The sequence below is a fragment of the Gekko japonicus genome, unplaced genomic scaffold (genome assembly GCF_001447785.1).
Source record: "Gekko japonicus isolate JY-2015 unplaced genomic scaffold, Gekko_japonicus_V1.1 scaffold963, whole genome shotgun sequence".
NCBI lineage: Eukaryota > Metazoa > Chordata > Lepidosauria > Squamata > Gekkonidae > Gekko > Gekko japonicus.
Window position 1 is genome coordinate 686,039 of NW_015172583.1, and position 13,749 is coordinate 699,787.

General features: G+C 48.2%; 1 protein-coding gene across 1 annotated transcript in view; it reads left to right on the forward strand.

Moving 5' to 3' along the window:
* Positions 1–13,234, forward strand: part of NCKAP1L (NCK associated protein 1 like) — a 129,765-nt gene extending 116,531 nt beyond the window's left edge. Inside the window, exons 30-31 of the mRNA XM_015421475.1 lie at positions 5,538–5,627; positions 12,573–13,234. Of these exons, the coding sequence (XP_015276961.1) occupies positions 5,538–5,627; positions 12,573–12,698 (216 nt within the window). The 3' untranslated portion in view covers positions 12,699–13,234. The remainder of the gene's footprint in view (positions 1–5,537; positions 5,628–12,572) is intronic.
* The last annotated feature ends 515 nt before the right edge of the window (positions 13,235–13,749 follow it).

Genomic DNA, 13,749 nt, shown 5'->3' on the forward strand with positions numbered 1-13,749 from the left:
CAAAAAAACCCCCAGGGAGGTGGGGGGGGGGGGGGAAGGCAAAAGGAGGAGAAACACTGCATTCCTTGTGCCTGTATACAAAGATGTCTGATTACTATAATACAGACCACTCTCTCTGGTCATGCGCATGGCGGCTGCCTGGATTTTCCAGCCTTCTTATTCTGCTATAGGGTTGCTAGCTTCCAGGTGGGAGCTGGAGATCTGAGATTACAACTGGTCTCCCGGCGACTGAGATCAGTTACCCTGGAGAAGCTTCCAGGTGGGAGCTGGAGATCTCCCGAGATTACAACTGGTCTCCTGGCGACTGAGATCAGTTACCCTGGAGAAAATGGCTGCTTTGGACGATGGACTCTGTGGCATTATATACCAATGAGATCCTGCCCCTTTCCAAACTCCGCCCTCCCCAGGCTCCACCTCCTAATCTCCAAGTATTTCCCAACCCAGAACGGGCAACCCTAGCATATTTGAGAGTAAGGGCTCTGCTAAACGGAGGTGTTTACAAGTGTTATACTGATCCAGGAAGGACTGTGTAATATCCAAGGACTGTACTTTCCTCCCTGTGCTCATCTCAACTCTTCAATAGGGAGTACCAGTTTGAGATAGGGTTGCCAGCCTCCAGGTGAGGCCTGGAGCTCTCCTGGAATTACAACTAATTTCTAGGTTAAAAAGAGCCCTTTCCCTGGAGGAAATGGCTGCTTTGGAAGGTGGATTCTGGCATTAAACCCTGCTGAGTTTCCTTTCCTGCCCAAACCCCTGCCCTCCCCAGGTTCTGCTCCCCAAACCTCCAGGAATTTTACAACACTGAGTTGGCAACCCTAGTTTGAGCACCAGCCTAGGTAACTCGGCTTCTTTCTGTTCTGCCCTTGGAGTCTAGTGGGCAGTCTGGACTCTCCGGAAAGCTCCTCTCGGGGCGTTAGGGCCCGAAATCATGCTCCACTATGGCGAGGGAGCCCCAAAGTAAGGTTTCTCAGCAGATTTGCTGACCTTCTTTTTCTTGGCATTGAAAACTGGCTTCTCTGTCTCTAGTAAGAGATCTCTCGAGTGGGAAACGGAGGGAGGTTCACACTCTCAAAAACAGTCAGTGCTTGTTCCTAGAGCTCGGTCACTGCAGGAATAAAGCCTGAAAGTCTATACCATGGGGGGGTCCCCAACCTCTCTGAGCCTGTGGACAGCTTTGGAATTCTGGCACAGTATGGTGGGCACAGCCACAAAAGTGGCTGCCGTAGGAGGCTCAGCCAGCCGCAATATGGCTCCCACGGCTTACCTTCAGTCACACCATAGAAGATCCTTGTGCTGTGATGGCACCTGCTGCCAAAGGAGCATCTAAAATAAGATCCGCACAGCCAATCAGATCTCCAGTGGCCAGTCAGAAGCCTTGTTGGGCAGAAGCCCCATCTGTCCCTGCCCACCGTCTAGAAACACTTGGCAGGTGCCAGAAAAGGGGTTGGCAGGTGCCAGGGTTGCCCATGAGCACCACGTTGGGGAATCTGCCCTACGCCACATTCCCCCTCTTCCCACTTCTTGACTGGGAGAAGAAAGTTGGCCGCAGCAGTCAAAGGCCAGAGTAGCCTTTTTTCCCCTCTGCATTCCCCCTCTTCCCACTTCTTGACTGGGAGAAGAAAGTTGGCCACAGCAGTCGAAGGCCAGAGTAGCCTTTTTTTCCTCTGCAGAAAAGCTGCACCCCTTCCTCTTTGTCCACCACTACCACTGTAATGTGGGGGATTCATTCTTCCTTTTCCATCCTCCGTAGATGGGAGAGGGAGGCCTGAAGTGGCTCCTATAAAGGTCCATTCCAGCTCTGGCATCAAGGGCCGCAGGGCCTGCAAGACGGAGCTCTTCCGCCAGGCGTTTGAGTAGGAGCCGCCACGACTGTTACCATCTGTCTACGACTATTACTATCTGTCCTAGCCCTTATTACCAACTTGCCGTGAGCGCAAAAATGGTGGTACTGTGTGGAGCTGTGGCCACTAAGGATACCATCCTGATGACGTTATCTGTTTCCTTGTTAGTTGTTGTGGAGAGCACTTATGTTGTACTGAATGTTTTTAAAATGCAGTTTTAATGTTTTATGTATTGGGCATTGGCCCCATCTGTACGCCGCCCTGAGCCCGTTCACAGGGAATTTAAATAAATAAATAAATAAGGGACTGGGGGACCAAGCTGGGGCCTGGGGTCCACAAACGTCCCTTGAAACCTCACTGGTGCTTGGAAGCAGATCAGACTCCAACCCTGCTCCCTGCTGCAGAGAAGAAGCTGACCTCTAGAAGCCAAGGTCCCACTCCCTTCTAGCAAGAGACAGAGAGCGCCCAAAGACTTGACTGCTATCTGGCAAACAAACAAAGAATTAACAGGTGTGACCGAATTATCTGCTTTGGATCTTCGAGAATTGGCACACGGCAGCAGGCAGCGCTCCCAGGAGTCCTGAGACGGCAGATTGGATGAGAGTGCAGTTTGCCGCCGGGTCCTGAGCGGACTTTTAAGTGCCCATTTGCTCAAGTGGGGGAAAGAACCCTAGGCCTGCAATCCCACATCTTGCAGATAGTTTTCTCCCTGCAGATATATATATCAGACAGCTCCGGTATCTCACAAAACTGTTGCTTCATTGGTACTGAGGAGAGTTGATCCCGCTGGCTGTGAGTGATGGATAGAGGCACTGCTAAGCACCATAACTTTCTTATTTCTGGCCTGTGGCCGCCAGACGTGATTGATCTGCCGGTTAGCAACAGTGGCAGTTAACATTCCTGCCGCCATCGCACCAGTTGGAATGGTTCCTTGCAGCTCCCTGCAAAGGAGGTATCCGAAGTAGCTTAGCAGGCAAGGCCAGAGATGGTCAGGTGAATTTCGAGGTCACTGTGCCACCCTTTTTCCTTCCCAATGGGCAGAAATTCAACTGGTCTGGCTTTTCCCCAGCAAAAGGGAAGGGTTTTGTTCACTGAATTCCTTCTGCCGGGACAAGACCGGCAGCCTCTAATTGGAGAGGACGATGTTGTTGCTGCAAGTTGTGAAGTGGAAACCGCTTTGAGTGCCCTTGTCGTGCAGGAAAACCAGCAAATAATTTCTTTTCAAAAACAAATAGTTACTTTGCCATGCAGCATCGGATGCACTCCTGCTGATTGCTTTAATTGCAAATCGCTTAAAAGATTTCCTGGGCTTTTACTGGATCTGATTAAATTTACATATAATTCAAAAGAAAAGGTGCTTCTTCAAGGATGGGGGGGGAGGGTGCCAGTTTCTGTTTAACATTCAGTAATTGCTCCACCCCCACCCCCTTGAAGAGCTCTTCGTTTAAAGGAAAGAAGCAATTCTTTTATTTTCATCACATTTGTCGAAACAGGCAAATGCATCCGAGTCTCTCAGGGTTGTAAATCTGACATGCCGCTTTCCAAAAACTGACTGGAGTGGATAGTGCCACAGTTCTGTTTTTGCAATCAGCTAGTATGGCTGCGAGAGTTGGACTATAAGGACGGCCGAGCGCCAAAGAATAGATTCTTTTGAACTATGGTGCTGGAGAAGACTCTTGAGAGTCCCTTGGACTGCAAGAAGATCAAATCAGTCAATCCTAAAAGAAATCAACCCTGACTGTTCCCTGGAAGGCCAGATAATGAAACTGAAGCTCAAATACTTTGGCCACCAAATGAGAAGGGAGCACTCACTGGAGAAGACCCCGATGCTGGGAAAGATTGAAGGTCAAAGAAGACGGGGACGGCAAAGGATGAGATGGTTAGGCAGTGTCATAGATGCAACGAACATGAAGTTGAGCCAACTTCAGAGGACGGCGGAAGACCGGAAGGTCCATGGGGTCGCGAAGAGTCGGACTCGACCGTGCGACTGAACAACAACAACATCGCCGCCACACCAGCGGTATCAAGCATCTTTTACCTATCTGATGTAGCTGAGGGCCAAATGACACATATTCCCACCCCAGTATTTTTTTAAAATGCAAAGTAGCCTTGGGAGTCTGAACCTTGAATGGGAGACCAGAAAGGAAGGGGAAGGCTGCTTAACCTTTCCCTATTGGGTTATTTTTCAAAATCACCCCCCACGCTCTTTTTCTGCATGCAGGGGAAAAGCTATAAGGACCTATATCATTTCCCCATGGAGAGAATAGGAGTTTGGGGAGGGAGGGAATGGCTCTAAGGGGTTAAGCACCTTGTTCCCACCCACTCAAGACTGCAGCCCTTCTATGCTAGGGATGCCAGACTTAAGGTGGGACCTGGGGATCCCCCCAAATTACAGCTAATCTCCAGATTATAGAAGAAGAAGAGAAGAAGAGATTGGATTTATACCCCGCCCTTCACTACCCAAAGGAGTCTCAGAGCGTCTTACAAACTCCTTTCCCTTCCCCTCCCCACGACAGACACCCTGTGAGGTCGGTGGGGCTGAGAGAGCTCTGACAGAAACTGCTCTTTTTTTCAAGAACAGCTGTGCTAGAACTATGGCTTGCCCAAGGTCATCCAGCAGGTGCAAGTGGAGGAGTGGGGAATCAAACTCGGTTCTCCCAGATTAGAGTCAGTGCATTTAACCACTACGCCAAACTGGCTCTCAATATAGAGATCAGTTCCCCTGGAGAAAATGGATGCTTTGGAGGGGGGACTCTGCGGCATTGTACCCTATCGAGGTCCCTGTCCTCCCCAGGCTCCACCCTCAAATCTCCAGGGGTTTCCCAACCTGATCTTGCAACCCTACGTACCCCGTGGGTGTCCAGGGGGGACCTGGCAACCCGATCTATGGCTGCTTTTGTTTTGTTTTTGTTTTTAAATGGGGGCTACAGTTGAGTACAAACTGTGTGCCTCATCTAGAGGATACGAAAATGTCTTCTGTTTGGACTCTGTACTTCTTTCCTCAAAACAAGGTTAATTCTGGGCATACAATTTCTCTCTGTAATGGCCTGTTCCGCAAAGCTTGGGGACCTTGGTGCTCTGTCAATCTGCAGCCCAAGCCCTGATTTTAATGGCACAAGGTAATCAATTAAATCTTGTGACCAGGTGTTGGGTGATAGTGAGATATTGAAAAAATGGTATTTAGCAGAGATAAGATAGTCCAGCAGAGCCAGAGTAAAATAATTCAGACTCAGAGTCCATGTGAGATTAAAATATAAAGTTTTTACTAAATTCTAGCATGGGAAGGGTAACTGGGATGAAAATAACAACAGAGCATAATCAGCTACATCCTTACTCTACAAAGACAAAACTAGAAGAGAGAGATTATGGCTACTCTTCTTGTTCTTCTTCAGAACACCAAACAAAGACGGGAAGAGAAGCCATAAAATGGTAATACACCTTGGCACTTTAGTCCCAATCAAATTCCTAGATCAGGGAGAAAATTCCCGGGCATTCTACAGCTAAAGAACATTGGTTACATGAGAAACATGTGACTTCCTGTGAGCAACATAAACAAACATTTAACCCCAGATATACTGAGTGTTTTCAACTTGTAATACCCAACACCAGGCTGTTGTTGATCACAAGCAAATGGACTGAGATCTCTCTCTCTCTCTTTCTATCTCTATCTCTCTCTCTCTCTCTCTCTGCCTCCAGCTAGCCTCTGTGAGCCTCTTGCAGCTTGGACAAGACGTTGACAAGATGAAAGCAAAGAACAAGGAGTCTATCTCGCTACTCATGCACTTGGTGAGTAGTCCTGAAGGAGAAGTCGCTTGGACGGGCGTTTCCTCTCCAGCACACTTAAAATTAACTGGGGTCACTTCACACCTATCCCTGCATTTCCTACGGAGCACTTTTGTCATTTATGTCAAGCTTGAGCTGAGGCAGGTCTGCAGAGAGGAGGAGAGTGCTGCCATCCGCTCGGATCAACCAGCTGTGGCAATTTTTTGAGCGCTCAAACTAGGTGGGTGGGTGGGTGGGAGGGGAGATTGCTTTTCCTGCCATCCTCCTGATATTCTTGTCATCTTGTGTGAATAGGGTAATGCATGTATTTTCCAGCTTTGGGACCCACAAATGTGTACTCATACCACATCTGAATTTGCTGATTGCAGCTGGGAAATACATCCATAATTGCAAAAAATGACACCCCCGCTGCCTCATGTATCAGGAAGATTGCAGGCAGTGCTCCCTCTAAGCTGAGTTAGCGTGAGCCAGCTCACAGTTTTTTAGCCTCCGGCTCACACATTTTTGCCTTCGCTCAGGAAGGATGGCTCCAGAGCAAACTGATTTATGCAGTAGCCAAATTGCTCACTCACAACTTCAATGCCAGTAGCTCACAAAGTAGAATTTTTGCTCACAAGACTCCACAACTTAGAGGGAGCATTGATTGCAGGTAGCATAATCTCCTCTTTGACATGGTTTGAGCACCAAAACTGTGCCGAAGGAAAAGGGTTCAAATCTTGCGTGTATGTGTAAAGTGCCGTCAAGTTGCAGCTGACCTATGGCAACGGGGGAGGGGGATCAAGAAACTTCCCACCAGAGCAGATTTGCACCTTTAAATATATATATATTTTTAAAGTAAGGCAATCAGTAAAAAGATGTGGCATTTGATAACACGCAGTAGAAGAAGACCACACTAGAGACAGAGCAAAAGAACAAAGAGACACCGGTGTAGTGGGAAAAAAAGATGTTTTATTCCAATATGCTGCTCCACAGATATTCACATTTCCCCCCACTGCATCATTGTCTGTCTGTTCTTTTGCATTTTAAAGCATAACAAGCTTGCCTGAAGCAGGCTGTAGAGGTATGCCTAGGTATGCCTGTCATTTCAGTTAAAAAGCTAGAGGCGGCCCAAAGCGGAAGGACATGCAATGAACTTTTCTCCGATTATGTCTGTCTCTGTCATAGACAGTCATGAAGATCCATACTTATTCTTTCTTCACTGAAGCTATTTTATTGGGCTGCAGGGAATCATTAAGAGTTGACAAACGCTGTGCCAGAAAAATCAGACAGTCCTTCGGGCTCCCTTCTCAGACCACGCGAAGGAGCGCCTCTTTGATGAGGCCGCAGATGGAAGCTGCCAGACAGTGATCTTGGAGGCCGGCTAGGGACACCCTCTGATCTGTATCTTCAACCCAAAGTCTGAGGAAGCGCTTAATGTTTAAGGACAGCCCTCTCCTGCAGATCACACACCACCGACGTTTTGAAACACTGATATATTCTTTGGAGGGAGTAGAAGGAAACGTCATGAAATCCACAAGGGAGGGCAGACTCCACAGCAGGGACGAGTTGAGATGGCTGCAGGGTACGGACACCAGTGTTCCCTCTAAGCTGAGTCAGTGTGAGATAGCTCACAGTTTTTTAGCCTCTGGCTCACACATTTTTGTCTCGGCTCAGGAAGGGCCGAACCCAGCGGGCCGAAAGCTAATTAACATCTGTTGCAAGTAGGCAAATGGGTACCTACCCTTCCAAATTGCCGGCTCGCAACTTTAATGCCGTTAGCTCACAAAGTAGAATTTCTGCTCTCAAGACTCCACAGCTTAGAGGGAACATTGACGGACACCGATGGGGATTAAAGAGCAGGGTTGACTATGTAAAGCACTGAAAACACTGCCTGCATTTCGATTCCACCCTTCCTCCAACAAGCGCTGGGTGTCATACACGGCTCCCCACCACCACCACCACCCCTGCCTCATCCCCACAAGTTCATGGGGGAAGGTCAGGTTGACCAGCCCAAAGTCACCCACTGAGCTTCATGATGGAGTGAGGGCTGGAACTCAGGTCTTTCTTGTCCTAACCCAACACTAGACCACACTAGCTCATCAACAGTCCAGCAGAGAGGACTGCTCACATAGCTCAAGTTAGTGAATCAAGCCACATGCTGGGGGGAAGGGGGTGGGGTAGGCGGAAAGTGCTCCAGGACCTTTGTGTGCAGAGAACAGGGGGGTGAGCCCCATGTTAATTTCACGAGGGCCAGTTTTGCTGCAGATGGAGCATTCCTGGGGCGGACCTAGCAGCGAAGGGAGACATGAGCAGTGTTCCCTCTAAGATGAGTTAGAGCGAGCTAGCTCACAGTTTCTTAGCCTCTGGCTGACACATTTTTGTCTCAGCTCAGGAAGGAGGGCTCCAGAGCAAACTAATTTATGCAGTAGCCAAATCGCTCGCTCACAACTTTAATGCCCGTAGCTCATAAAGTAGAAATTTTGCTCACAAGACTCCACAGCTTAGAGGGAGCATTGCTCACAGGGTGTCTGTTGTGGGGAGGAAAGGGATTGTAAGGCTCTCTGAGACTCCTTCAGGTAGTGAAGGGCAGGGTATAAGTCCAGTTTCCTCCTCCTCCTCTTCTTCCTCTTCTTCTTTTCCTCCTCCTCCTCCTCCTCCTCAGCAGTGAGGATAACGTAAGCAGTATCTTCACAAGTCTCCATAGCTTAGAGGGAGCTTTGGACGTGAGATATACTATCAATCCCGACCCATGCCATTGTTCCCCGAACAGCTCCAGGATCACCTGCTGCGTGCCTTTCGGCTTGGGGTTTTTCTGCCCGCTGGGAATAGCAGCCTTAAAGACACATCAGGGCCAGAAACAGGCTCTGGCGATACATCTCCATTAAGGGCACCCCTGGCAACAGGAGATGGTTATTGATTCTTCCGCTGATGGGAGGAGACGGCTGAGCTGGGGAGGGCCTGGATTTCCCGGAGTGGGATTGATATTCGCTGGGCAAACAGCTCTGTGTAGCAAAGCAATTTAAATGCAAATGTTTCATTCCGGACCGAGGGAGCCAGCATGGCTCACACTTGCCTGCCCCAATCACAGAGGGGTAAGGTGGTTTGGCAGATAGCGGGGGGGGGGTTTTTTAGGTGTGACCCCCTCCCCCCCACACACACACCTTTTGAATACTAGCTGCTGTTGATGGGAAAAGGCTGGTCCCAGAGTGTGAGGGGGCAAATGGTTTGCATGGCTCCTACAGAGAGCTGAGGCAGGGCCGGAAACACAGGCGGCCGGCAGGTCTGTTGCGTGCCAGCCACACAGCTGTTCTTGGGTCAAAGGGCCAGCAAGCCGTGCTTACCTGATCTGTCCAAGCTGGGGAAGATGATCCCACAGACTGCTCTGGAAATGCTGAAATTGACTTGAAAGGCCGTGGATTCTGTTTTCCTCAGGGATTTAAAAACAAGAAAAACACGAAGCAGGCCTCCATTTGGGGTAATGTACGGGTACAGATGTCTTGCCTTGGCGCATGCAGTTGAAAAGGGCCCTTCCAATGGTCGGATTCCTTTCTCATTTCATCCCATTCTGGATAGCAGTGGCTAGGGATGGATCTGGTTTCCTGCTTCCTACCTGGGCCAGGCCCTGACCTGGATAGCCTAGGCTGGCCCGATCTCATCAGATCTTGGAAGGTAAGCAAGGTCGGCCCTGGTTGGTGGCTGGATGGGAGACCAGCAAGGAACTCTAGGGTCACTACGCAGAGGCAGGCAATGGCAAACCAATGGCAATGGATGGGAGACCGGCAAGGAACTCCAGGCTCACTACGCAGAGGCAGGCAATGGCAAACCAATGGCAATGGATGGGAGACCAGCAAGGAATTCCAGGGTAGCGATATGGAGCCAGGCAACAGCAAACCGCCTCTGGACATCTCTTGCCTTGAAAACCCCACTGGGGGGTCCCCATAAGTCAGAATCATAGAATCATAGAGTTGGAAGGGACCTCCAGGGTCATCTAGTTCAACCTCCTGCACAATGTAGGAAATTCACAAATACCTCCCACACACACACACACACACCCAGTCACCCCTGTTCCATGCCCAGAAGATGACAAAAAACCCTCCAGGATCTCCAGTCGAATGGGCCTGGAGAAAAATGGCTTCCTGACTCCAAAGTGGTGATCAGCATTTCCCTGGGTGTGTAAGAAGGGGCCACGAGAACGAAGGCAGCTGTGACTTGATGGCAAAACAAACCTAGGACAGGGAGTGGAGAGTCTGGAGATCCGCAAGCATTCCAGATCCTCAAAACGTCTTTGACATAAAATGTACAAAAATTCTGTTCATCACCCCCCCCAAAAAAAAATTCAACACAGCTGCACAGATACGAGTTGATTGCATACTTTGGGAAAGCCGGCTTTGCATTTTTCTTAGTGCAGATCTGTGGTGCTAGAGGCAGATGGTCGCATTTTCAGAGAGCTAAAGGTGTTGGAATACAGGGATTGCGATTCGTGTTCTGCTCGTACATCCCAAGGTTTTACATCTGGTGAACATGTTTTTACGTTGTCTCAGAAGCAGACAGACTGTTTTTGACCAGAGGCAACAGTGCGACCGACATAATGTATGCATTACCTTGCTCTCACTGCATTATTTTCTACTTCCATAAAAAATACTATTTCTAATACTTATGCTTTCTTTCAGAGTTCTGTAATCCTGGCCCTACTACATTGCTTATTAGATGGCGCGTACTGTTGATTGCCTCAGTTACGCTGTGTAATTTTTATTTATTTATTTATCTTTAAATTTATACCCCGCCATCCCCGAAGGCTCAGGGCTGCTCACAAAGGGCACAAATGCCCAAATTAAAACATTAAAACAGTACAGAATAATATTAAATACAATAAATACAATTTCACTAAAATTTACTTTACGGTGCTCCAAAATTATTTAACTCTAAAAGTTCAAGATGGGAATCTAAAATTATTAGCAACAAGCCACAATAATAACAATAAATATAGCAGCAACAATATACGTCCATACAGCGTTGACCTCTGCCAGGCACGTCTCGCACCCCCAATAGTTCCCGCTCTAAAGATGGTCAATTTGCGGGACTAATGAGGGGGGCGTAAATAGAAAGATGGTGATGATGGTGACATAATAATGATGGCGTAATGATGGTGGCGGCGGTGGCTCCTACTGAAAAGCCTGGCGGAAGAGCTCCGTTTTACAGGACCTGCGGAACTGAGTAATCCACCTTGAGTCTCCGTGAGAAAGAGGTGGACTATAAACGGCATGGTGGGAAGTTGGAAAGGGCTGCCCAGTTGCAGCTGATTTATGGCAATCCCATAGGGTTTTCAAGGCAAGAGGGTTTTCAAGGCAAGAGACAGTTCAGAGGTGGTTTGCCATGGCCTGCCTCTGCGTAGTGACCCTGGACTTCCTTGGTGATCTCCCGTCCAAGTACTAACCAGGGCCGACCCTGCTTGGCTTCCGAGATATGATGAGATCATAGTAGTCTGGGCCATCCAGGACAGGGCAGAGGTGAGGAGAGGTGGTTTAGCCATGGCCTGCCTCTGCATAGCGACCGCGGACGTCCTGGGTGGTCTCCCACCCAAGTACTGACCAGGGTCTTGCCCTGCTTAGCTTCCAAGATCTGATGAGATCGGCATGGCCTGGGCCATCCAGTTCAGGGCATAAATAACGTAAATGAATAGAAACGTACATTAAAAAACAACATGGAAAGTGTCGCCTATCTCAAGCCACTTTAAACTCTTAAAAGCCGTTTTCTGCCTCTTGGCTGGGTGTTGCGTTCCGGTGTCTCCACAGCCCGAGCTATTGCCAGAACTGGTGTGTGTGTGTGTGCTCTTGTGCGGGTGTGGTTGATTATTGTTGCTTGTTGTTGCTTGTCCTTTTGGAATTGTCTTGGAAAGGAGGAGGAGGGTGGGGAGGAAGTTGTCTGTCCGTGGAAATTCTCCCTTGGATCTGACCCATGATAATTCCGTGGTCTGAGGTAGGTTTTACTTTCATTGATGTTCACACAGTATGGTTGCCCACCTCCAAGTGGGATAAACACAGAAAACACTGTGTTGAAATAATAAACACAATATTCACATGTACTTATAGCTAAATATATTTGCTTTTTATACACAATATCAACTCTAGTGTATTGTAAACACTTTCAAACGACAACATCACATTTCAAACACTTTCAAACTAAGTTATATAACATGAAGAGTCCAACTGTCATCTTCCTGATGGACGAACAATGCAGCAACCTATTGTACATTTCCCAAGTGATGATGTACAATAGGTTGCTGCATTGTTCAGTACAAATAACTGTACATTGGTATTTATCCTCCATCAGGAAAAAGTATAAAAAGCAAATGTCTGTGTATAAAAAGCAAATATATTTAGCTATAAGTACATGTGAATATTGTGTTTATTATTTCAACACGGTGTTTTCTGTGTTTATCTAACTAAGCCGTGTTCCCTGTGTGCTTGTTGTTGCACCTCCAAGTGGGGCCTGGAGAGCTCCCAGAATCACAGCTGACCTCCGGATGACAGAGGCCAGTTCCCCTAGAGAAGAGGGCTACTTTGGAGGGGGGACTAATCTATGGCATTGTATGCTGCTGAAGTCCCTCCTGTACACCAAACCCTGCCCTCCCCGGGCTCCAGCTGCAAGTCTCCAGGAATTTCCCAATCTGGAATCGTCAGCCCTAACATACATACGTCCCCACTGTACAAAAACCTGCAAAACCTGTTTAGCAGAGGCAACAATCTTCACAGGTGGCAATCCTCTCTCAGACCATTTTCATCTCTTGGAAAGGTCCATCTCCAGGCAGAGTGCGGAATTTACTTAGGTGCCGAATCTGTATATTCTCATCCTGTTGGAGCACAGAGCTCTAAGAGACATGCCTGCTGATAATGCCAGATATTTGCCAGGCACGCACTTCTTCCAAGCCCCTGCTTAACATCCCCTTCTGTCTGTCTCTCTCTGTCTTAGCTCGTGGAGGAGTCGTCCTTCCTGACCACCGACATGCTGGAGACCTGCTTCCCTTACGTGCTGCTGCGTAATGCTTACCATGAAGTCTCCCGGGCCTCGGTCTTGAGCCGTCTTCCCACTCACTGACCCGCCTCTCTCTTCACCTCTGAATCCAAAAGACAAGGGCTGTGCTCGTTCATCCAGAGCACAAATGCAGAATCTGCCCCCCCCCTTTGCAGGAGGTATAAGTAGGATGGCGGGTAGTTACAATAAGGTTTCTTTTGTCTCAGTCTACTTCTATTCAGAGGTTTTCCCCCCTTCCTCTTTGGCTTCCAAACTGGAGGTCTTTTCTCTGGAGCTTCCATGCAACTTCATGCTGAAAATGCCCTCTATCCAGGTCCGTCCCCCCCATACGTTCTTTCCCAAAACTCCTTGACTCTAATCTATTTGGAAAGAATGCCATCCAAAGCCCCATTTTGGATTAACCCTTTAGTCTCTTCCCCCATCAGAAGTTAGGCCAAAATACACGTAGGGCGATTCTGCATCTGACATTCGCTCCACATTTTCTCAACCGGGAGGAAAAAGTGCAGCTCAAAACCACAACCAGATACCTCGGGGGCAATGCCGTGCTGACTGCAAAGTCACCCCTGAACGGCCATAAATATATGCGGAAGGTGCCATAAAACCCGATGATGAGAGGAAGCGAACGCGGCATGCAATGCAGACGGGAATTTCTGTTCTAATGTAAGTTTTGTGAAACAACGGAGGGAAAAGCCAATGCAGAATCACTCATAACTGCATTTATGCATACTCTTCTCCTCTTATCCTTACTTCCATCTCCCCCCCCCCCATTGCTCTGTTTTGCTCACTGTCAAAATCTCTGTAACGTGCCCCTTAGGGCAATGATGTATCAACAGAGCAATATGAACCTCGATAGCACTAAATCGATAATAAAACTATAGTCACAAATAATAGCCCCCAGTCCCATCCACTCTCAGAGCTTACATATGTCAATGTTATTTTTTAAATTATCTGCTAAACGGCTTACAGATTTAGCGGTAATGAAAGCTGTGCATGCATGCGTGTTTGTAAGTGTAATTGGGAAGAAAATGAGGCCGCACCGGTAAGTAGGGGAAACAAAGGAGTATCAAGGTGCAGGGGAGAATAGTTTATTTGACCTTTTAGATCCCAACGCGTT